Source organism: Lissotriton helveticus, chromosome 2_2 (assembly GCF_964261635.1).
Source record: "Lissotriton helveticus chromosome 2_2, aLisHel1.1, whole genome shotgun sequence".
Taxonomy (NCBI): domain Eukaryota; kingdom Metazoa; phylum Chordata; class Amphibia; order Caudata; family Salamandridae; genus Lissotriton; species Lissotriton helveticus.
The window spans coordinates 487810598-487835987 of record NC_136060.1 but is presented as its reverse complement, the minus strand read 5'-3'; the positions used below and the strand labels follow the sequence as shown (position 1 = coordinate 487835987).

At 48.1% G+C, this 25390-nt stretch overlaps 1 protein-coding gene across 1 annotated transcript in view; it reads right to left on the bottom strand.

Moving 5' to 3' along the window:
* The window catches only part of LOC144821559 (uncharacterized), a 227148-nt gene that overhangs the window by 158368 nt on the left and 43390 nt on the right, over positions 1 to 25390 (bottom strand). The window contains exon 2 of the mRNA XM_078678745.1: positions 24986 to 25103. Within this exon, the coding sequence (XP_078534871.1) occupies positions 24986 to 25064 (79 nt within the window). The 5' untranslated portion in view covers positions 25065 to 25103. The remainder of the gene's footprint in view (positions 1 to 24985; positions 25104 to 25390) is intronic.

The window sequence follows — 25390 nt, the reverse complement described above, 5'->3', positions numbered from 1 at the left end:
TCCATACTGAAGTTCACCTCCAGTCTTGGAGGCAGGCCAACAAACAGCACACCCTAGAGCAGCAGTGACTTTGTCACTGAGGTCACAGGACCCTCGAGGACAGTCCACCTTACTCATTGGTGCCTCCATTGGCCTTGTTCCAGCAGTACTAATGCAACTCAACAGGGACTGGCAATGCAGAATTTGCATGCACACAAGACTAAATGGCATGATTACAAGGGCCTTGCATCATGCTTGCACCATGCAACGTGGTACAAGCACAACGCAAAGCTCAAAGTCATATTTTAAAAGCCACGTAAAGCCACTTTGCATGTCTTTGAATGGCTTCATAAATATGGAACAATGCAACGTAAACTTCTGTGTTGCCTTACTGGGTGGTGTTGCTGTGGGTGTTGCATCGGAGAATGCAGCAAAATCGCCACCCATTAACAAATACAGCAGAACTGCGCAGCATAGTGACTCACTCTTAAAAACAGATAAATCACTGCAGAGTTCCCTGTAAGCCCAGTAGTTTTCCTACAACATTAATCGTCTCCCACGCAACTCCCACAGTTTTTGACACATTCCCATATGTACAGGGACTTGTAATCCTGGGAAGGAGTCAAAATCTTGCACCTCCCAGGGAAGGCATAACAAGGAGAAATATCTTCTATAATGTTCATAAAAATCGGTGGGCCTCCTGTCATAGAATTTTAACCTGAATTTTCTGTTCGGAAATGGTTAGAAAAAGGAAGAAGTGCCGATGAAAGAAACTGCATGGCTCAGAGACAAATGGCTTAAGATTCCACTTATAAGCGTATTTGGGACATTCTGTGATTGGAAAAATTGTCCCACATTGTAAATGTATTTTGATGTAAACAACTTATATATTAAACCTCAAATCAACATGTTTATCTATTGTTTGAATTAAATACCGTTATAAGCTGTAACTGGTCAATGAAATACCCAACGTACTCAAAATTGGTATGTTTTGCTATTTCGAGCCACACCTCTGACTCCGCCCACTGATCCAATCCTTGGATAATTCCCGCCCCCTTATTCTGCGCCCACAGTTCCCTACTCCCCCCCCCCCCCCCCCTCCCCCCACTTCGACCACTGGCAACAAGCCATACCCGCACGACGGGGCTCACAAGCAGCAGGCTTGTGGTCCCCCATTGGTGCACCGACTGCCCCCTCAACCACAAGGACCGTGGATCCCCCTAATCACCACTTATCCGAAACGAGGTGATGTACATTCCCCAACCTGAGATGATGTGCTCAGGAGACCTGTAGTAGATAGTTTCAATGTGAAATGAGAAAAAGCGTAAGGACAGTACTCGAATTGGGCTACGAGGCACCTTTGCCTCACCTCAGCCATTGCACTCCAAGGGGTGTGAGCCGTGAAGCACTTCCAATGCCCGGAGGGGGTTAAGCATCTGCGGGCGCCAGACAACATGGTCACGTGTCTCCTGTTGGCCCCTATGGGCCCCGGGCCTCTAGGAGCTCCTTCCCCTTTTCAGGGTATGTCCTGCTGGTAAATTGCCAGCTATTGTCTCACACCTACCCCAAGGTACTTGAGTGGCAGATACACTCTGCCCATGACCTCAGTGATGGGCCTCCCGAGGCCTGAGGGTTCCCTCGCGGAGACAAGATGGTGAAAATTGGAAGTGGGGGGAGGGGGCAACATTTTGCCCGAGAATCACAGGCAAGCCCAAGCTCGTGCAAGCTCAAGCCAGGATCCCCGATCCAAGTTCGGCATCTCCGGCCCTAAGGCTACAATCTCTCCCGGGTCTGTCAGCGCCTGGGAGTCACAGCACGCGGAGCACCTACCCCTGTCCAGGTTATGCTAATCCCCACGTGCACACTTTCCCGGAGCTCTGCTTATTAAGAACTCCGCAACAAGTGTAGGTTAAAGAAAGTTCTTTATTAAGTAAACCAACACAGGCTCCAAGCGCGGAGCGTAAACTAAACAGCTGCTCTCGGCATCACCAGCTGTCAACTGTCAACTCAACTGACAGCTGGTGATGTAATGCCAATACGGTGTCCTCGCAGGGACAACATGTCATTACTACGGTGTCCCTATGTGGACACAAAAGCTATACTTAACACATCCTCCCCCGAAGGGTGTGGAGAGGAAATGGTAATGACTATAAGATAACAAAAGGAGGAAAACAAAACATGGCTTAATCACAAACATAGTCACTGAGTTTCACAGGTGGTAACAACCTCCTACCACATCTGCTAGTAGCCCCTTGTTGTAGCTGATGGCATTCCGGGGTAGCGGGTAATAACCTCACCGATCTACTAGTACCTGTGCTGGGGGTAGTGGCTGGCACGTTGTGGGTTGAGTTAGAATCAGTTGTGTTTTGTGTACCGACTCTTGAGTTGTAAGGTCCGTGGTCTGACTCACATTTAGAAGAGTTCGAAAATGCAGGGTTGAGTTTGGAGGTGTGCGTCTGTTCACTGCTCGACTCTTCCATCTTTGTTGTGTTGTCTCAGTAAGCTTGAGGTGGTTTGTACACCGAAAGGGCAGTGAAGTGCCACACCCTTTCATCGCTCAACAGAGCAGAATTACAATAAACCTCTTTTACAGTAAGGGGCGGGGAGTATTTATCCTGCCCCTTCCCTATGTGCCCGCTCCTCTTAACCTTCACCATATCTCCCAATGATAGCTGCACGGGTTTACAGTTGTGTTTAACATCGTACCGGGTTTTTACATTGTGCTGTGCTTGTCCGACTCTCTTCCTGACTTGTTCAGCAGACCAGTGCACTCTCTTAGCTGCTAGAGCCTACCCCACGTTGTCTTTGGTTAGAGGTGTCGTACCACGCATGAGCGCAAATGGACTGTGCCCAGTGGAGTCACATGGTGTGACTCTGTATGCCCAAAAGGTCTTAAGGATTTCTCTTTTCCAGCTTAGACTGTTGCTGTTCGCTAGCTGTATGATACCCTTTGTGAACCCTGTTAACCATTCCACTTCGCCATTACCTGACGGGTGGTACACTGATGTGGTTTTGTGCTCTATTTGATTTCTGGAAACATAAGCTTTGAAGGCGTCTGATGGGAACTGTGGCCCATTGTCACAACAATTATTTTGGGTAAGCCTTCCCGTATGAACACACTGTCTAAGAACTCTACCACAGTTTTTGAATCTGCTCTGGTGGTAAATTTGAGTTCTGGCCACTTTGTAAAGTGGTCTATAGCAACGATTATGTACCACTGATCTCCAAGTTCTTGTATAGGTTCCATTATGTCTCCCCCCACTCTTTCCCAAGGCATTGTGGGGCATGTGAGGGGGTGAAGGGGTGGTCTGAGGCCGGGTTACCTGGCTCTTGTCTGACTATAGGCACATTTCGCATTCTCTGACCATCCTTTCAACATCAATACTTACACCAGGCCACCAGTAGTTTTCCTTCACTCTGTTCTTACATATTACTATGCCCAAGTGTCCCTCGTGGCATAGATGTAAAATTTTCCTTCTTATAGTGATGGGGGGAATAACTCTCCCACCTCTCAAAAGTAATCCATTCTCGTGGGACAGTTCATTTCTTACTTCATAATAATGTCTCAGAGTCTCAGTCAGGTTCTTTTTGTTTGTCCATCCATCTGTTAGCATCTTGATTACATGACGTATGTCAACGTCCTTTTCTTGCTCATCTAGGCACTCCCTCTTCGAAATTCCTTGGCAGCATTCTTCGAGACTGGCTATGCAACGTTCCTCAATTTCATTCGATGTTTCCGTTTCTGCAGTTTCCATTGGCATTGTGCTCAGATAATCTGCTACAACGTTTTTCACCCCTGGAACATAGTGGATTTCATAGTTGTAATCGAAGAGGCGCATGGACAAACGTGCTAATCTAGGCGATGCATTGTACAGGCCTTTCGTCGTGAACACCTTGGTGAGGGGTTTGTGGTCGGTGCAAAGTCGTTCCCCCATACAAAGCTCCTAAAATGATCCAATGCCAATGCTTCCCGTTCGATGACGGAGAATCTTTCCTCGGTTGGGGTCAAGGATCGTGATGCAAATGCGATCGTACAATCTGCTCCTTTGTTGTCTTTCTGTGTAAGGACCGCTCCAAGTCCCTTTGCACTTGCATTTGTGGTGATGGTATTGTTGAGCAAAGGTTCAAATTCTTGCAAGGGCATTGCACTACATAGTTCTTTTTTAAGTTTCTCGAATACATGTTGGCAGGAGTCATTCCACTTGAATTTTCTTTTCATTTTTATTAGTTGTCGCAAATCATAGGTCTTACTTGAAAAATCTCTTATGAATTTGGCGTAGAACTCCACCAACCCTAGGAAAGATCTCATTTCCTCCTTGTTCCTGGGTACTGGAGAGTTTTTTATAGCATCTAGTAGGCCCTTCTTTGGGCTTATTCCATTACCATTGATTTCGTGTCCCAGGTAATTCACTGAATCTTGTGCGAATTTGCACTTGTTGTACTCTGCAGTGAGTCCCTTTGCTTCCAAAATTCCCAGTACCTGTCTTATCTTCCCATCGTGTTCATCTTTGGTCTTTCCCATCACCAGGATGTTGTCTTGGAATATCAATATGCTTGGAACTCCTCTGAAAATATCACTCATGAGTCTTTGGAACATTGCTGCCGCGGATGCTAGTACGAATGGTACCCTTGTAAACTGGAAACACCCAACGGGTTTGATAAAGGCAGTGAGGTTCCTGCTGTCACAATGTAGTAGCACCTGGTGGAATGCCGACTTTAAGTCTATAGTCGAAAACGTTTTGACCCCTTTAGTAGTTGCCAGCATTTCACTAATCTTGGGAAGTGGAAAACGTTCTACGACTATGTTTTTGTTCAGGTCGCGCAGGTCCACACATAACATAATTTTGCCGTTGGGGCGTTTAGCTACGACTAGTGTCGCAACCCACTCACTAGCTTCTACCTGTTCAATGATTCCTTCCTTCAGCAGCTTTTCTAATTGTGACTTGACCTCATCCTTGATCGCAATTGGAAGGTTCCTTGCTTTGTGCATCACAGGAATGGCATGTGGTTTTACTCTCATCATGTGCTGGTATCCCTTCAAAGCTCCAATTTTTCCATTGAATACTTTTGGGTACATATCCAACACGGTCTTGCTGTAGTCGTCTATTCCTTGTATGACTGGGACAGAGTAATCTTTGCTGGGGTCAAGGATGTTGCCCAGGTCGCCCTGATCCATCCATCCTAGCACTGATGGTCCTACAGCTGCTACGTATAGTTTACCATTTGATTCCCTGCGCTTGTAAGTGAATTTGAGCTTCCTTAATCCACAAACATTGATGGGTTCACCTGTGAAAGACTTAATTGCTAAGTCTGCCTTATCTAGGTGGTCTCCAATCTGTGGTGAGCATTTTTCTTCCCAAACTTTTTTATTTACGATCGTGTAGGGTGAGCCTGAATCTGCGACAATGCTGATTCCAACACCACCTATTGTCATTTCGCAGAATGGTTTCCTTTTCTTAGTGGCCTTGCTTGTGCTGACCTCGTTCACTTGTTCATCCTCTATGCTGAGTACGCACATACTAACTTCTTCTTCATCTGAAGTGTCCTGTTGGTAGTCACCTTCATCGTTGACAATTTTGACGGAACGTGTGTTTCTGTAGTAGGGGATCTCTGTGTATAGTCATAATCTAGTGAATAGTCCCGCCCATGTGCGCGGACCCCGGAGCAATCAAAAATAATCTCTTAAGCTGTCAAAACATGCAGACCTGCATAGACACTTAAGAGAGAATTTAAAGACAGATAATGCAGCCTATATCCACAGGCTACACTGTCCAATACTTCAACTGGAAATTCCACCAAAAACCACAACAGCACAGCCTGTCCAGGGTTTTCCACAGAGAAAAACCTTGCTTTTAACAGCAAAACCCTCTGGAATGATAGAGAGGAAGGAGTGGACAGACAAGCCCCATAGGCTGCCATTATGTGGCTCAAAACAGGATACTGTGCCTTTAAGAGAACCTTCCAGAAGCCTCACAGTATCCCAGAATGCAGTGCAGGTCCCTTTCACCTTCAGTTCTTTTTTCCGGCTCCTGCTAGCAGGACCCTGGAGCATTAGCTCTTCTTTTCTGAGCTTTTTCTATGCTATTTTTGTGATATTTTTGGATTTTTGTAGCTTCACTCGACGTCTTTGGCCTTTATCTGCATTCTGCTGTGGTTTTTTGGCAGAATTTCTGCAGTCTTCTTGTCTTTAGACTATTTGTAGTCTGACATGTGCTTTGTCTGCAGCTGAGCTGAAGGCTGAAGCTGAAGCTCACAGGGTTTGTACTCTGTGCTTGCCTGTGTCTTTGGACACCTGTCTTCTCTGTACCTTCTTTTCTAGGGGGCTTCGGCTTCCAGGTTTCAAACAGAGGAGTTTGAAGGCATCTTCAGCCTCTGGGTGAGGTGAGGGTAGGTCCTCTACCGAGTCCCATGCTGTAATCTCTGGGGTTATCCCCAGTAAGGGCACGTCTGAGCTATGACGCGGTTCCAGTCGGCGTTGGGGCCGTCGTGGAGTGCCTGGACGTCATGTAGTGCCTCGACGTCGACGTCATGTAGTGCCTCGACGTCGACGTCATGGAGTGCTTCGACGTCGACGTCATGGAGTGCTTCGACGTCGACGTCATGGAGTGCTTCGACGTCGACGTCATGGTGTGCTTCGACGTCATGAGGTGCCTCGACGTCATGGAGTGCTTCGACGTCGACGTCATGGAGTGCTTCGACGTCATGAGGTGCCTCGACGTCATGGAGTGCTTCGACGTCATGGAGTGCCTTGACGTCATGAGGTGCCTCGACGTCGACGTCATGGAGTGTCTCGACGTCGACGTCATGGAGTGTCTCGACGTCGACGCCATGGAGTGTCTCGACGTCGACGCCATGGAGTGTCTCGACGTCGACGCCATGGAGTGTCTCGACGTCGACGCCATGGAGTGTCTCGACGTCGACGTCATGGAGTGTCTTGACGTCGACGTCATGGAGTGTCTTGACGTCGACGTCATGGAGTGTCTTGACGTCGACGTCATGGAGTGTCTCGACGTCATGGGATGTCTCGACGTCGACGTCATGGAGTGTCTCGAGGTCGACGTCATGGAGTGTCTCGAGGTCGACGTCATGGAGTGTCTCGACGTCGACGTCATGGGGTGTCTCGACGTCATGGGGTGTCTCTATGTCATGGAGTATCTTGACGTCATGGGGTTCCCCGACGTCATGGGGCGCCTCGACGTCATGGAGCAGTGTTGCTCGACGTCATGGAACGGTGATGCTCGACGTCATGGAGCGGTGATGCTCGACGTCATGGAGCAGGGACTCGACGTCATGGGGCAGGGATGCTCGATGTCATGGGACAGTGAGGCTAGACGTCATGGAGCGGTGAGGCTCGACGTCATGGAGCAGTGATGCTCCTTTTGGGGCATTGGTCTCTTGGGCTCTGCCCTCTTCCGTTGGGTCCGGCCGTCACCGTTAGGGATGGCTCGGCGTCTCCGTGTTTGACACCTAGTGACATTTTGACGTCTGAGTGTTGGTTGTCGTAGAGACAGTCACTATCTTAGTGATGGTGACGTCGTAGTGAGGTCGGCGTCATGGGTTACAGCCGCAGAGTACTGCCGGCTCTTGACGCCTGGGTCTGGTTCCAGGCCTCGCTCCTTGGTGAGCCTCCCGTCGTAGAGGGGACTTTGTGTTCCCGGCACCTTCCACTCACGACGCAGAGCAGTTGATCAGCGTCGAGGAACCCTTCTGATGGGGAGTTGGTGGTTACTCACCACGTGTAAGCGGTGGACGTTTGTCCTTTTGCTTAGTTTTGAGTGCTTGCATGCCTGCACGTCTGCTAGGTCGCCTCCTGCTCATCCACTACTGGTGAGACCACCGGGGATGTTTCAGAATCCTCTCGGTTCCCTCTTCCGTCCACCACCCCAGGGGCCTTTTGCCCCTCAGTCTGCGAACCTCCGTGCCTTGATGCCAGGGATGCGTCTGCCATGAGTACGGGGAGTCCCTCTCCGACTCTTTACTGGTTGGCGGGACTTACCTTTCGTCCACTACCGCTTGGCAGGAGGTTCTGGCTCCGACCGTGCTCCTGACTTGGTCGCAGGGGTGGCGGCATGTGGACCTCGCGCTGTGGCCCGCTGTTGTTGGACCGTTGTTGTGAGATCCCTCTGTGGGGGGGTTTTCTTAACCGATTTGTGGTTCCTCTGCCGAGAGACAGGAGGGAAGCCTTACAAGAGGTGGTCTAATGGCCTGATAGTTTCGGTTCTAGGCATCGGTGTCGGAGCGAACTTTTTCTCTCCTGATGACCCCCAGGTATTGTGGGTTTGTCCTACGTTGCCATACTTTTCTTCGCCTGACGTCTCTGCAGCCTGCGGCTCAGCAGTGTGCTTCTACTCTCCCGTTCTTTGGGCAGCCCTTGGGTTGCCATCAGAGTAGTGAGTGGCCCGCATGAAGTCTGAATCGGAGACTTTTGGACGGCTGTAGGTTTGGGGCGCGGAGAACGGCCTGAGGCCTTCTGCCCTTTCTAGCGGCGTTTTCCTCCCAGGTTTTGCCGGTGGTCCCGGGCCGCCATTTAATGCTTTACAAGTATGTTGTGCGCATATGCGGGAGAGCTTGTGGCTCCTCGGCGAACAAAGGCCGGCTGGGTCTGAGTCAGTCTTCGGTTCATCGGCCCTCCTCCAGCACTTCCTCCGGTCGGCTCGCGGTTTCAGCGGTGCGAGCTCTAAGCACAGGCCGTTGTCCTGTTTAGGACAAGGGCGGTAGAGGGCGTACCTCTGTCCCAAAGGGGGAGAGGTCTGTACTCCCGGTTCTTCTGGTTCACGAGAAGGACAGGTACGAGTTCAGGCCCATTCTGGATTTGCGACAAGCAAACAAGTGGATTCGCAGTAGAGGAGTTTCGCATGCTGTCGTTGCATCAGGTTTATACTCAGCTGCAACAGGGAGATTGGCTTGGTGCCATAGATCTACGGGATGCATACTCCCATGTGCTCAGGAAGTTCCTGCGATTCCAAGTCGGCGCTCATCATTATCAGTACTCAGTACTGCCAGTCGGGCTGAGGTCTGCGCCCAGACTATTCTCGAAGTGCATGGCAGTGGTAGCTGCACGCCTGTGGAAAAACGAGGTGGCTTCTCTAACCGTGCCTGGACGATTGGTTGGTCAGGGCCTCCTCCTTCCCGGAAGCTCAGGCGCACTTCAAGAGGACGTGCGTTCTCTGGAGCGAGCTGGGGTTGCACATCAACATGTCCAAGTCTGTCCCCATTCCGGTCCAGTGCATACAGTACTTGGGAGCCTCCGTCAATACGCTGTCAGCAAGCGTGTCTTCTTCGGAGGAGAGTCGATTATCTCCCCTTGGGAAGGCTCCGGCTCTTGTGACCGCCCCATCTGCGGCAGTGGAGACGGTGTCTTCTCTACTGGGGTCGGTGGCCTCTAGTATATTCCTCACGCCACACGCACGGCTGCTCATGAGACCTTTGCAGGAGTGCTTGGAGGATCAGTTGGATTAGAGGAAAGGATCCTTGGGTGACAAGATACGACTGTCTCTGCGTGCTCTTCAGTCTCTGAAGTGGTGGTGTTCAGCTGAGAATCTCCTAAGAGGGGTTCCCTTTCACAAGGACATTTCCGCACAGACTGTCGTGACGGGTGCGTCTCTCCACGGCTGGGGGGGGGGGGGCGCTTTCCGGAGACTTGTAGATACAAGGAACGTGGTCCCCGAGGGAGTCCACGTATCACATCATTTTCTGGGAACTCAGAGCTGTTCCCTTGGCATTGAAGGCGTTTCTTCTGTCCCTCCAGACCAACTCTCTGCTTGTACAACGGACAATTTGACCACAATGTATTACCTCAACAAGCAGGGGGGTTCGAGATCGCGCACTCTGTCGCAGGAGGCGCGGGCGATCTGGCGACTGACTCTAACGGCTACCCATCTGCCAGGTGTGCAGAATGTTCAGGCAGACGTGCTGAGCAGACTGATTCAGGAAAGCCACGAATGGGTCATAAACGACGAAGTACTAGGAGAAGTCTTCGGCGAATGCCGAGACTTCGCCCCCAGGTACTGCCTGTGGGGAAGCTGCGGAATGCGTTCTGGATTAACTGGTCGAACAGCTTTCTGTGCGCCTTTCCACCCTTTCCCTTGATTCCGGCGGTGTTCATCAAGCTGTCCCAGTCCAGGGCGCGGATGATCCTGATTGCCCCGGAATGGCCCAGACAGTGGTGTTTCACGGACCTGCTTCACCGGTCTCTCCGTCCTCTCCTACGGAGACCTTGCAGGCCGGACCTTCTCGCAAAGGTCAGGGGGCAGACGTTGCACCCCAACCTCTCGTCTTTGAGTTTGGCTGCATGGCTCTTGAGATAGTGTGATATGGCCATTTGAATCTACCAGAAGTTTGTATGGATATACTGAAGGAGGCTAAGCATCCTTCCACTAGGACTTCTTCTGCTTACTAGTGGAAGAAGTTTTTGCTTCTGGTGCAAGTCCAAGGACCATGACCTGTCGACGTGTAAGGAAGATGTCTTCCTTCTCTATCTTCTACGCCTGGCGCAGTCGGGCCTTATGTCTAATCCATTACGGTTCATTTTGCTGCGCTCACTGCCTACAGGAAATGCCCTTCAGACTTCCTTCTTCCAGATCCCTGTGATCAAAGATTTTTTTTGGAAGGCTGGAAGAAAGCATTCCCTCCTGTCTGGCTTCCTTCGCCTTCATGGGAATTGAATGTGGTGCTGTCCAGATTGATGTAGGAGCCTTTTGAACCTATTCATAGGGCTTCGTTGCAGCATCTGTCCTGGAAGGCGGCGTTCCTCGTGGCCATCACATCGGCCCGCAGGGGGAGTGATATTCAGGCGTTGTGTTGCCAAGGACCTTATACTGTATTTCATAATGCTGAGGTTGTTACGCATACTCACCCTTAATGTCTTCCTAAGGTTATTTCTGGTTTTCATGTCAACCGGACAATAGCTTTGCCTACGTTCGTTCAGAATCCGGCATCTCCAGCGGGAAGGTCCCTACATTCCCTGGATGTTAGGAGGGTGTTGGAATTGTATCTGCTAAAATCAGAGATATTCGTGGTTCAGATCTATTGTTTGTCAATTATGGATCAGTCTGGACCGGTCTTGCTACCTCAAAACAGTCCATCTCTAGGTGGATTGTGTCCTGTACACTATTGTGTTACCTACAGACTAATACGACCTTAGGAGGTAAACCTAAGGCTCATTCCACCAGGGGCAAAGCTGCCACGACTGCTTTGCTGCTTAATGTTCCGATTGCAGAAATCTGCAAGGCCGCCACTTGGAAGACGGTCCATACCTTGGCTAAGCATTACTGTCTGGACACTGATACCAGGGCAGATGCTCAGGTTGGGCAGGCTTCGCTGCGAATTTTTTTCGCACAATAGTGGTGTTATTTCTCGTTTCTCCACCGCCGCTTTGGTGTGGGGATGGGCTTGCCATTCTATTCACTAGATTATGACTATACACAGAGATCCCCTACTACAGAAGGAGTAGTTTCTGTCCTGTAACTCCAGTTCTGTAGTAGGGGTATCTCTGTTATAGTCATAAGCGCCCGCCCTCCTCCCCGGTAGAGAGAGATATTCATGTAAGGAATGCTACAGGTCTGGCGTGTTGCGCCTTCAAAAAGAACTGAAGGTGAAAGGGACCTGCACTGCATTCTGGGATACTGTGAGGCTTCTGGAAGGTTCTCTTAAAGGCACAGTATCCTGTTTTGAGCCACATAATGGCAGCCTATGGGGCTTGTCTGTCCACTCCTTCCTCTCTATCATTCCAGAGGGGTTTGCTGTTAAAAGCAAGGTTTTTCTCTGTGGAAAACCCTGGACAGGCTGTGCTGTTGTGGTTTTTGGTGGAATTTCCAGTTGAAGTATTGGACAGTGTAGCCTGTGGATATAGGCTGCATTATCTGTCTTTAAATTCTCTCTTAAGTGTCTATGCAGGTCTGCATGTTTTGACAGCTTAAGAGATTATTTTTGATTGCTCCGGGGTCCGCGCACATGGGCGGGACTATTCACTAGATTATGACTATAACAGAGATACCCCTACTACAGAACTGGAGTTACAGGACAGAAACTACTCCTTCTTCTTTGGCATGCTTTTTGAAAATGCCCAATGACTCCGCAGTACGTGCATTTCACTCCTCTAGCGGGACATTTTATGTCATCTACCCAGTGTGATACGTCGCCACATCTTTAACAACGTCTGCTTACACTGTTTGTTTGTTTGTTGTACACTGGTTTTGTCGTTTTGTTACCCCATGTTTGTTTAGGTGTGCGCTTGTCTTGCATTACTCTATTGACTGTCGCATTCTCCTTCTTCATACTGCATTCTGCAATTACTGCTTTAGCGCATTGGCCAGTTAATTCTGCTTTTCTAGCAATGTCTATTATATCTTGGAGTGGGTACTCTCCTTTGGCCCATAAATTGTCCTGTATGTTTGCATTAGAACCTTGCATTACAATCTGGTCCCTGATGAACTCGTCATGCAAATCGCCAAATCTACAGTTCAATGCTAATTTTTTGAGTGCTGACACATAATCATCTACAGATTCTTCTTTCCCTTGCTTCCTGTGGAAGAACTTGTATCTGTCCACACCCACGCATACATTTGGCTTGTAATATGTATTTAAATCATCTATTGCATTCTTGTATATGTCATTCTCACTTTCCCCTCCAGTTTTCTTGTTAATGTTGTTATAAACTTTTATTCCTCCGGCCTCTAGGCAATGCAACAAGAGTTTGTATTTTTTTTTTAATGTAAATTCTTTGTTGTCCTCGAATTGCAATACATAGTTTTCGAAGTACACCCTTCATTCTTCCCATTTGAGTAAGGGCTCATCCTTACCTGGCAGGAATGACAAATTCCACAAGTACCCTGATGCCATACTATTTAAAAAATAAAAAAAATGGTATAGAAGGCGTCACCATTAGTTTTAATGTAGTCCAGTGTCTTTTATTGTGCGTATGTATATATATTTTTTTTCATTATGCACTACACTAAGCATGGGCTGAAAATTTGTTCTGCTCACGGAATTTGCGGATTTTCAGCGATTTCGCGATCCGCGAATCTCGCGAAATCGCGGTAAAATCCGCAAATCAGCGGGGACGAATTTTCAGTCAAGCACTTACAGGGTTACAGCAGCAGGTGCAAAAGTTGAAGCTAATTTTTTGTATCCTTTTACAAAAGGGTTACAAAGAAATTAACTTCAACTTGGGCACCTGCTGCTGTAAGCCTGTAAGTGCTTCCTGGCGCCTCGTTGCCTACTTGCAACTATTTTCTGACCCTGCTCTGACCCTTGAAGCAGGGTCAGAGAATAGTTACAAGTAGGCAATGAGGCACCTGTCACGAAAATGAAACCTCAACAGGAAGCACTGACAGATATAAAAACAAGCATTTGCAATGCAATAAGTCTCGCATTAGGAAAGTTTGAGCTATTGGTCTTGTAAATGACAATTTTTTTTATCTATGTGTTGGTTTTGAAAATAGCTAAATTAATAGCTTTGTCATTTACAATGCCAATAGTTATAACTTTCGCAAATGTGACACCTATAGCATTTGTAATGCAACATGTTTTGTATGTACGTGACTTAGCTGTAATGATATTACAAATTTCAATGGCTTTTAATTTTTTAAAATAATTAATACTTAAATAAAAGTGATTTTAATTTATAATGGCAATAGCTTAAACTTTTGTAAATAACTTTCGTGAAGATTATGTTCAGTGTATTTTATTGTGACGAAAATCCAAGAACAGAAGTGAAATATTAACATCTTTTTGTGACATTTGTAATAAAGTTTGAAACATTGAGAGAACATATTTGAACCAGTTGTTGTTGAATGGTTGCGCAGATTGATGCTGGGGTGGCGCTGAGTGGTGCTGTGGTGGTGCTGAGTGGTGCTGTGGTGATGCTGAGTGGAACTGTGGTGGTGCTGAGTGATACTGGGATGGTGCTGAGTGATGCTGGGGTGGTGCTGAGTGGTGCTGTGGTGGTGCTGAGTGATGCTGTGGTGGTGCTGAGTGATGTTGTGGTGGTGCTGAGTGGTGCTGTGGTGGTGCTGAGTGATAATGTGGTGGTGCTGAGTGATGCTGTGGTGGTGCTGAGTGATGCTGTGGTGGCGCTGAGTGGTGTGGTGGTGCTGATTGGTGCTGTGGTGGTGTTGAGTGATGCTGTGGTGGTGCTGAGTGATGCGGTGGTGGTGCTGAGTGGTGCTGAGTGATCATGTGGTGGCACTGAGTGATGCTGTGGTGGTGCTGAGTGATGCTGTGGTGGCGCTGACTGGTGCTGTGGTGGCGCTGACTGGTGGTGTGGTGGCGCTGACTGGTGCTGTGGTGGCGCTGACTGGTGCTGTGGTGGTGCTGAGTGATGCTGTGGTGGTGCTGAGTAGTGCTGTGGTGATGCTGAGTGATGCTGTGGTGGTGCTGAGTGATGCTGTGGTGGTGCTGAGTGGTGCTGTGGTGGTGCTGAGTGATAATGTGGTGGTGCTGAGTGATAATGTGGTGGTGCTGAGTGATGCTGTGGTGGTGCTGAGTGATGCTGTGGTGGTGCTGAGTGGTGCTGTGGTGGCGCTGAGTGATGCTGTGGTAGTGCTGAGTGATGCTGTGGTGGTGCTGAGTGGTGCTGTGGTGGTGCTGAGTGATAATGTGGTGGTGCTGAGTGATAATGTGGTGGTGCTGAGTGATAATGGGGTAGCGCTGAGTGATGATGTGGTGATACAGAGGGCAGAAATGCACAAAAAGCAGTCTAACAAAGGGGAAGAAAAACAAGGGAAAAACGAGTCTAACAGAGGGCAGAAAGGCACAAAAAACAGTCTAACAGAGGACAGAAGGGCAGAAAAACAAGGGAAAACAAGTCTAACAGAGGGCAGAAGGGCACAAAAAACTAGTCCAACGGGTGCAGAAAGGCACACAAACGAGTCTAACAGATGGCAGAAGGGCACAAAAAACGAGTATAACAGAGGGCAGAAGGGCACAAAAACAAGGGAATAACAGAGGGCAGAAGGGCACAAAAAACGAGTCTAACAGAGGGCAGAAGGGCAGAAAAACAAGGGAAAAACGAGTCTAACAGAGGGCAGAAGGGCACAAAAAACGAGTCTAACAAGGGGCAGAAGGGCAGAAAAACAAGGGAAAAACAAGTCTAACAGAGGGCAGAAGGGCACAAAAACAAGGGAAAAACGAGTCTAACAGAGGGCAGAAGGGAACAAAAAACTAGTCTAACAGGGGGCAGAATGAATCCCGCCTTGCGTATTTGTCCACGAAGATGCCACCTTTTTGTGCAATACCTCCACTCAACTGGAGTACTTTCTACTGTCTAATTAGTAAGTGCTCCCTCGTTGGCTAAATGTATAGGGGCAGATTTACAATAACTGGCGCATCCCCAGGGATGTGCCAGTTATTGTGCGCCGCATCTCCGCCACCCATGGTGCGCCGCATTTACAATGTGGCGCACCATGTGGCAAAAACGGCACAGATACGTTTTATTTCCTTGAAGATTCACGGGATCGCAGTATTTTGAGCAAATTGATTTTTTTGACCCCAGTAGGGTATTGTGAGAACGTGCCATCTTTCTTGCATTGGTATGCCCCCACTTTTTGCTGCACTGCTGATGTGCTTTGATTGATCGTGCCCTGATCTCCTGCCAACCAGGTGCCCAGGGCCTGTGTTCCTTCCCTAAAACTTTGTTGAAACTAAAACCCAATTGGCATCTCTGGCCACCTATCAGCCCCTAGTAAATGGTACCCTAGGTACCCAGGGCATGGTGACCAGAGAAGGCCCCTAAGGGCTGCAGCACTTATTGTGCCACCCTTAGGGGCCTTGTACCCTGACACCCACACACTGCGTTTGCAGGCTCAGTGTCTAAGTAAAGAACTAAACAACGAGTCAACATGGCACACATCCCTGTGTGCCATGCCCACAAGACCCACTGCCCCGGCATACCTCAGTCACCCCTCTAGCTGGGTGCCCTGTGCCAGTGGTGTGGGCACAGGTGCATGAGCCCTGTGCCCCTACAGTACCCAGGGACATTCCTGGGCACTGTAAGTGCAGTGATGCCATTAAGAGTATATGGTGCTGGGAGGTTGTCATTACGAACTCTACAGCACCATAATGGCGCCACAGAAGACTGACAAGTTTGACATCAAATTTATCAGCACATTAAACCCGCACTGATGCCAGTGTGGGATTTAATGTAAAATGCACCAGAGGGCATCTTAGAGATGCCCCCTGAAAGCCTAACCTACAATCCACGTGTGGTCTTAAAGGCTGCCTAGGCTGCCACACACCAGACATGTTGCTGGACCCCTGGGTGGAGAGCCCCCGCTCTCCTGGGCCTGCAAAAATGCACATCCAGGGAGAGGTGCTAAGTCTCCTCCCCAGGATGGGCAGGGGGAAGCTTCAAAGGCATGCCGCCTTTGTGAGCTTCTCCATACCACTTGCTGTACTCCCCCCACTTTGGCGGGAAGACTGTAGGGAAAGCCTACGTCAGGAAGGGGGGTGGGTGCCAGCCTTTGCCAACCCCACCCCTCAGGTGGGAGAGGCGAGGTGAAGCACGGCCCTGGGCTCTGGCCATCTTGAAGATGGGGAGCCCTGCCCAATCAAAGCTAGGCTCCTGCCCCCCTCCCACAGGAGAGGAGCAGACTAGGGGATGTACCCACCCCAGGACCGGAACCTATTGGTCCCTGCCCTTGCCCTACCATTAACAACCCTAAATTCAGTATTTAGGAGCACCCTGAACCTTCCGTCCTGAGATCCCGATAAGAAAACAAGAAATAAGATCAAGAAGAAGAAGACCCGCCGTGCAGCTGCTAACAACAGGACGACACTAACTGACTTGGCCCCAGCCCTACGGGCCTGTCGATCCTGGAACCTGCTCCTGCTAAATCCCGGTGACTCCTGCAGACAGCAACCGTGGAAGACCCGGAGGACATGCCTGCCTTGACCCTCTAACAGACTAGGACTCTCCTGAGCAGAGGCTCTCCTCCAACAGCAATACCCCTGGTGCCAGCCAGGAACCGCACATCCAGCCCACTCTGCACCCGCCCAGCCTGGCCTGTACCCGAGTGATCCCAGACCACGAAGATGTCCCCCTGGTGACTGGGATCCGAAGTCCAATGCCCATAGACCCTCCTTGACGACCCTGACGATGCCTGCAGCCTCAGAACCAGGAACCCCTCCAACTGTGACCAGCTGAGGGTAAGATTTCCCAACACCAAAAGACACCCCTGCACCCTGTGCCCTGCGGCTCCCTTTGCCCTCCTCTGGGGTACCTACCTCTACTCCAAGATCCCAACTTAACTCTCGAAGTGGTGGTCGCACCTGAAGAATCTCCGTACCCGAGTCGGCAGCCTTTGTTCACTTTTTAACTTTCCCATTGGATAACATTGAGCGCCCAACGGCTCAAAAGCACCCTGCACCCAGCCGCCCGAGAGCCGCTAGAAGTGCAACTACTACCCTACTCTACTTCCCCACTTGCTCTGAGTAAGTGACCAGAAGTTCAGCTCCCACAGCCGTGTGGCCTGCCTGCTTGCCGCCAACAGCCACAGGCCCCCTACCCTCTATTGGATTGCATTGGGCCTACTCTCTCTGCACCCGGCTGCCCCTGTGCCACTGAGGGTGTAACAACTGTACCTTTCCGACCCTGGGAGACCCCTGAGTCTATGCCCAGAACCTTAACTTCACCAGTCGAGTACTCACCTGCAAACCGATAACTCACTTCCTTCCATAGGATAACATTGACTGGTTTGACTCGAAAAATCTTCCAAGTGTGAAGATTTGAAACTTTTAAATATTCATCTAAAATCAGCCAAATAACGAATTTCGAATTACTCACCTGTGTTCAGGAGAGAAGCCAGTACTGTACCTTTCATCCCAGTACTGAACCGCAAAAGTAATTATATCTGTACTTCCCTGTAATCTGAATTTTCTCCATAGGAAACCATTGACTGCTTTTCTGTGGAATTTCTCCTGTCTATTTTTGCAAACTTCAAATATTCCTTAAAAATCGTACCAACTACTAAAACGTAATTAGTTACCCGTCCTAAGTAGAGCTCCCAGTACTGGATCTAGGAGCCCAGTACTGGATTACAAAAGTAAGAAGAACGTACTTTACCTGTGACCTGAATTTCCTCCGATAGGATAACATTGCTGGATTTTCACTGAAAAGTTTTTAAGTGTGAACTTTTAAAATACAGTTATATTCTTTAAAAATCACTGCATTAACCAAATCGCTTCTACTGGACTGTTTCCAACTTGGGTTCCAGGATTGAATCTAGGATCCAGTCCTGGAGTTCCAAAAGTAATCTATAAAGTAATGAACTGCATTTATGTAGAAAAACCCATTGAGCTCAATGTTAAATTGTGTCTAGAATTGCGTTGCCAATTGCAACCACTGTAGCTATTGTAATTGCAAAGTCTATTGCCTTTCTGCAGAGTAATTACCTAAAGTCACTCATATTGAGAAACGTATATTTTGATACCTGTTGGTTCTAAAATAAAACAACTGTATCTTTTGATATAAAAACAACTAACATAGAGTTCAGTTCTTGAGTGTGTGAAACGTTTTGCTGACTGAGTGTGTACAATAAATGCTTTACACTGTCCTTTGATACTGCCTTACTGCTCGAACCAAGCTACCACTTTAGAGAGTAAGGTCATATCTGACATTAACCTCTGTTATACCTCTGGGGATTGTGGACTCTATACACCCTGTACCTTACTTTGGTCCAGTATATATAGAGCCACTTTCTTACAGGTATCACTACCCTGCCCCCTTATAATATATATATATTTTTTTACTTCAGAACAGCGGACTAAGTCCCCAAGTCCATTAATGGCTGTCAGCAATGTTTTTCTTATGTTGCTGTAAGCCAATCAGAGTGCTCGCTCGAATGAGTCTCCTGCAGGCGTGAGATGGGCCAAGGGAAATAAAGATCCCTGGGCCAATCAGAACGCTCTGTGTTTAGATTGGCGCTCCCGCAAGACTCTCGAGACTCTCACAGACCGAACCGTGCAGAAATACAATTATTTTGCAACCTTAATTTCTCAAAAACTACTGATCGGCTTTACACCATATCAAAAAAGCACAATCTGCGGACCGAGATCTAATTTACTGCTCAATTTGGTGTAATTCCACTCAGCAGTTTTTACTGTAGCCTTGTCTAAAGAAGTCTATGTAAAATGCATCGGGATTTTGCAATCCCCTTTTTATCTTGACAGCCATTTAATGGATCACCCCGAATCTTCCCATGCACTAACTAATCATAAAGTAGTACCTTTTGGAAAGTTTTGTGGAGGTACATTAAATGGTGCCACAGTTATTGCCAGCACAAAAAACGCTTTTCCTATGGAGCAGCTGACCAAACTATAACTACCTAGTGGCTGGGTAATATTTTGTCTGTCAAATACGTAAAACTTCCTGGTCAGACAGATTATTCTGATATCTATGTGTAACTAAAATGGACCTTCTACCACACTGCCAAGAATCTAGCTGTTACTGTACAACATCTTTACCCCTTTACCGTCAGTCTTAGGAGAAGGTGCTTGCTATTTCAGTGAGCTTGCAGGAGTAGTTATACAGTGGTGGTCAGCAATAGGCAAAATGGCGCTCTAAGGTCTATCACAAGTACAAATCAGTTATGGCAGGTAATCTGGCACAGTGCATACGGTAGGGAAAAACCACCAGATCCCCATGTGTGTGGCCAGCAGACCACTTATACTATATATTCAAATCCTCTGCACACGTTCAAAAGTAAATACATACATTTACATAAAATATCACAATGATGCTTGTCTTTATATTTTCAGCTGTCTTTAATTCAAGATTTTTTTAAGCCTTCTTGGCCAAAATGTGTTTTGTTGCTGTTACACGGGATTACCCCGCAACTTCTTCAGGGCTAAGGAAATATATAAACAGTTACTTGTACGTGTATGTAATGGTAGTAAGAACACTTTACTTTTCAAATTATTGACAAAGTGACTTCGGTGACTTGTGTGAATTAAAAAAAAGCGAATAGAACTGTGTGGAAATCCATGTGAAACTGGTGTCAGACACGCTTCTCGTACAACTTCTTTGTGCATCCATATATCAATGAGGGAAAGAAAGAACAAGCAAAGCCCCCAATCATTTATGTTATCGCTATAAAACATACTGGAATAATTCCGTGTTTGAGACTCCCTTATAGGAATAATCCTGTGGTTGGCAAGGTGCGGGCATGCAATCAACCTATTTAGTTTTATCATCTATTTTGTTATATTCGTGGCGAAGTAGAGCTCCCTCATGCTGTCACTAAATAGTAAATACATGCTGACTATATTGTGTGATCAAACATGTATAAAATAATGTATTTTGTTATAATATGATACCTGACGTCAGTTTCAAGTAGTCTCTAAGTAACAGCAAAGGGCACATCAGCTAAAGAGTTGCAGTCGGTACATTCTAATAAGGTGTACTAGGTACCATGAAGGATCCCCCTACCTTAGTTCCGGTGACAACTCCAAACCATAAGGGATTGCTATAGGTTCTGTGCCTGGAGAAGTAGACTAATTAGTCTTGTGTCCGGAAAGCTAAATATGCTTCCAAATGTAAGGGAGTTTCTTTTAGAAGAGCTGCCCCATCCTAAGGTAAAATTAACATTGTATTAACATTTTTATCCATTACTTTTCGGTCGTGTATTGTGACTCTAGTAAGTCCGTTACTATTTAGTGACAGCATGAGGAGCACTACTTCACCACAAATATAACAAAATAGATTATAAAACTAAATAGGGTGATTGCATGCCCGCACCTTACCAACCACAGGATTACTCCTCTAAGGGAGTCTCAAACAGCAACTGTACCAGTATGTTTTATAAAAATAACATAAACGATTGGGGTCTTTGCTTGTTCTTTCTTTCTTCCATTGATATATGGATATACAAAGAAGTTGTACGAGAAGCATGTACAACACCAGTTTCACATAGATTTCCACACAATTCTATTCACTTTTTTTAAATGCATCGTGTCACCGAAGTCACTTAGTCAATAATTTGAAAAGCACGATGGGCCCCAATGGCTTACCCATTGAACTGTATAAGCTGCGACCCGACAAAATGGCGCCCTACTTAAGGGGGATGTTCCTTGAGGCTTTGGAGTCTGGTTCCCTTCCCGCTGATCAACTGACCATTGTAGTTATCCATAAGGAGGGTAAGCCGCGAGATCGTTGTACTTCATACAGACCTATTTCTCTACTTAATGCCAAACCTAAAATTCTAGCTAAATTGTTGGCTAATCGCTTGATTAAGGTTATCGGCGACTTAATCCATCCGGATCAGTCCGGTTTCATCCCACATCGCAACACTGCCCTTAATCTTCGCAGACTCCATGGAGTTCTCACGAGAGCTGGGACACTCACTGAGCTGGCCATTTTGGCTTCCCTCGACGCTACCATGGCCTTCGATACCATCGAGTGGCCCTACCTTTGGGCGGCCCTCTCGAAGTTTGGATTTGGCCCGGTGTTCATCGCCTGGGTGAGGCTTCTTTATGAGAGGCCTTTGGCACAGGTGGTGGTTAACGGGAAGGTGTCCGGTGTTTTTACACTCGGGCGTGGTACGCGGCAGGGCTGCCCGCTGTCTCCGCTGCTTTTTGCCCGCGCTTTAGAACCGTTGGCGGAATGGTTCCGTTGGGAGCCTTCAATGCGGGGCATTCGGTGGACTCCCGATCTTGAGGATCGTATCTCGCTATACGCGGATGATATTCTTCTTTACCTCACCTCCCCTCGGAAGTCCTTGAACGTACTTTTCGATGTTTTGTCCTCATTCGGAAAGAACTCGGGTCTCATTATTAATTGGGCTAAATCCTGTGTCTACGTTTTGGCAGGAGATCTCCCTCCATTGCCTCGTAGATTTCCAATTCAAGTGAATGAGACCGGCTTTAAGTACCTGGGAATCTATGTCTCCTTGGACCCCTCTGTGCGCTACGAGAGTAATTTGTTACCCCCCCTTCAGCGGCTCAGGCAGGATGTCGCACGCTGGCGTAGGCTGCCACTGTCTCCGCTCGGTCGTGCGGCTCTCTTCAAGATGATGTCGCTGCCTCGATTTTTGTATGCACTTCAGAATTCATTTGACCCGGTTCCTTCAGGTTACTTTCGTGAGGCGACTGGTCTGGGATGGGCGCCCGCGCATTGCTCTTTCCAAGCTTATGCTGCCGTGGTATGACGGTGGCATTTCCCTCCCAGACATCAAGCGTTATTATTGGGCTTCTCAGTTGAGTGCGGTCAACCATGCGACTTACGTTCCCGGCCCTGCCCCGGCTTTCGCTATGGATAAATATCTTCTGCCGGGAGGGAATTTCAACGAGGGCGTTGTACTCCAAGGGGCTCGGTAAAACACTGACTGGTCCTACTGGAATCGCTGTACGGGTGTGGCAGGATGCGTATGCGGCATTGGGGTGCTGTGGTAGATTTACCCGCGCGACACCTTTGTATGATTCTGAATGTTTGGTATATCTGTGGAGAACGAAAGGCTTTGATAAATGGGATATGATTGGTATAAGTAAGGTAGGTGATCTGTGGTCTAAGGGTACCGTTAAGTCCTTCGAGGTGTTGAAGGCGGAGTACGAGCTCGGAGATACGGAATTCTTTTAGGTACGCTCAGGTCCGCCATGCTCTATTGTCAGTTTTTGCTGTGGGTGATGATATTCCTGAGTCCTACCCCCTCGAGGACCGCATCCTGGACGGCCATGTGCCCAACAGCACAATTTCATTGATTTATAAGAAACTGATCAATAATAGAGCTGATTTGCTTGTGCGCCTTAGGGCTTTGTGAAGTGCTGACGGGCTAGAACTGGATGACGAGGACTGGCAATCTGCTCTGTCCTCGCCTAAGGAAGTTGCCATACCTGCTCGCCTTAGGTTTGTCCAGCTTAAGATCCTCCATCGTGTGTATGTTACTGGTCCGAGTCTGGTTCGTATGGGTTACTCTTTAGACGGGTTGTGTAAGCTTGGATGCGGTATGACTGGCACCTTCCTCCACATTCTATGGGAATGCCCGGAGGTGGTTGAGTTTTGGTCTCGAATACATGCGGTGATTGAAAGGGTTACTGGTGTGCCGCTGCTGCCTGAAGCCAGGCGTTGTCTGCTGAATGTCTGGGAACCTACCGACTACAACACGGCGCAGACTAATTGGGCGACCCTTGGTAATATGGTAGCGAAGAGAGACATCGCTCAGCTTTGGGGCTCCCACGGGTCACCCACTGTATCGAAATGGAAGGAGAACATGGATTGGTGCATGTTTCGGGAGAAAACTGTGTATCTGTCACGGGGTAGGCCTAGGAAATGGGGCAGGATTTGGTCGCAATGGAACGCATATCGTGGGAATGTATGTACTCCCCCACATGATTCATCTCCCGATTCCTCTTTGTCCCCCTAACTGACATTCTGATCTTTGTCATTGATTGTATTGTCGCTTGTCTCCTCGCTGCTCCCCTCCCCCCTCCACTAATACTGGTTGCACTATATGTACTACACGCTGGAGCTCTGCCTGCATGGCCTCATGATCATGTTGCAGAGTTTTTTTGTTTTTTTTTAAATAGCGCAAACTAGACCCGAACCGAATCAGGTATCAAAGCGCTTTACATAGCACCAGTTACATTACATGAGGACACACTTTCATTTTTTTTAGGCACGGGGAGATTAAGTGATTTGCCCAGAATGACAGGAGGTTTTTGGCGTCGTTACCGAGACTCGAACCCAGATCCCCAGGTCCGAGGTCGAGCGCCTTAGCCATTAGGCCAACCCCTCTGTTTCATTGTTTTCTTGCCTTGTGAGTTTTGTTAACTTGTTTGTCTGAATATTTCAATAAACATTTTGGGGAAAAAAATAATAATAATAATAATTTGAAAAGCAAAGTGTTGTTACTACCATTGCATACATGAACAAGTACCTGTTTATATATTCCCTTAGCCCTGAATAAGTCGCGGGGTAATCTCTTGTAAAAGCAACAAAACACGTGTTGGATAGGAAGGCTTAAAGATCTTGAATTAAAGACACCTGAAAATATAAAGACAAGCATCATTCTGATATTTTATGTAAATTCATGTATTTACTTTTGAACGTGTGCAGAGGATTTGTATGTATAGTTTGCAGGAGTATATATGATTCCATGTACAACTGCAATATTTGCTGCAAGGATGGCTTGCCCCTCACCCTCCACTCCCACCCCACCCCACGAGTTGCTCAGACCCCGGCAGGTACCTTGACAATGGCAGATATAATGGGCAATGTGGGCCTCAGATAGACTTTGTCATGAGTTGTAAGGACTTGTTTTATTGCTAACTCTCAGTTTCATTAGCGATGCCAACGATACATAGGGGTTAATTAGGATCCGTCCGCCATCCTGTCGGAGGACGGGACCATCCGCCACAGGGGCGGAGGTCCCGTGCCTAGAATTAGGATGCACCCGCCACAGTGGTGGGTGCATCCCGCATTTTTAACATTGCGCCGGGCGGTGCTCAAAGCACCGCCCGCCGCAATGCTAAAAATGCATGTTGTGCATTTCAAAGCACAACATGACAGGCACCACGCGGTGCCTGCCATGTTGTATTTTGAAACACAGGGGGGTACCATAGGTACCACCCGGTACCCCCCATGTGCACCCCCTAACCCCCTCTTCACCCTGGGGGCCCGCAACGGGCCCCCAAAGCAAAGACCGTATGCCTTTTCGTGGCGGCATTGCTGCCACGGAAAGGCATTGCCCACAGCACATCCTAATATGGCTAGCGGTGTCTGATAGACACCGCCACCATATTAGACCTTTTCCGCCGCAGTCGCAAGGCAATCGCAGCAGAAAATGCTACCGACGGTCTTCCCGTCCACCGCGGTCCCCCGCCATTGTAATATGGTGGGGGGGAAATAGGTGGCTGACGGGCACGGATGGCGGACGGATCGCCACCGCCTGCATGGCGGTGGCGATCCGTCCGCCATCCTAATCGGCCCCATAGTGTACTGATGCAGAGACTACCTGACTGAGAAACAAAAACACATCCAACACAGGTGAAAACTGAAAAGGTATCCCCCTCTTACCTGCAGGAAGAGCATGTCCACATTCATGACCACTGGATTTGTTTGACTGCCAATTGGCTTTTACTTTTCTTTTACCCATCTTTATGTGGAATGCTGAAGCACACAGCTGGGGCTTAATCTGCAAAATAATAGGACACATTTCAGCTCATTGCCTGGTGATATTTACTGTTCACTGATCTGCACTGCAGAGGAATGAATTATGTAAAAGAGTGGTTCATGGCTCGCTTGATTCAACTCCTTAATGTGTAGTTTCTGGAACATCCTAGGAGGCTCTTTCATCCCTTCAAAAATCCTATAACATCATTTCTCGTATGCTAGATATTGTCTGTGTTCTATTGCAGATACTCCCTCTGTCAGAACCCATTCGAGAGCAAGAGGATAAGCAGAGGTCACCTGGCCTCAATG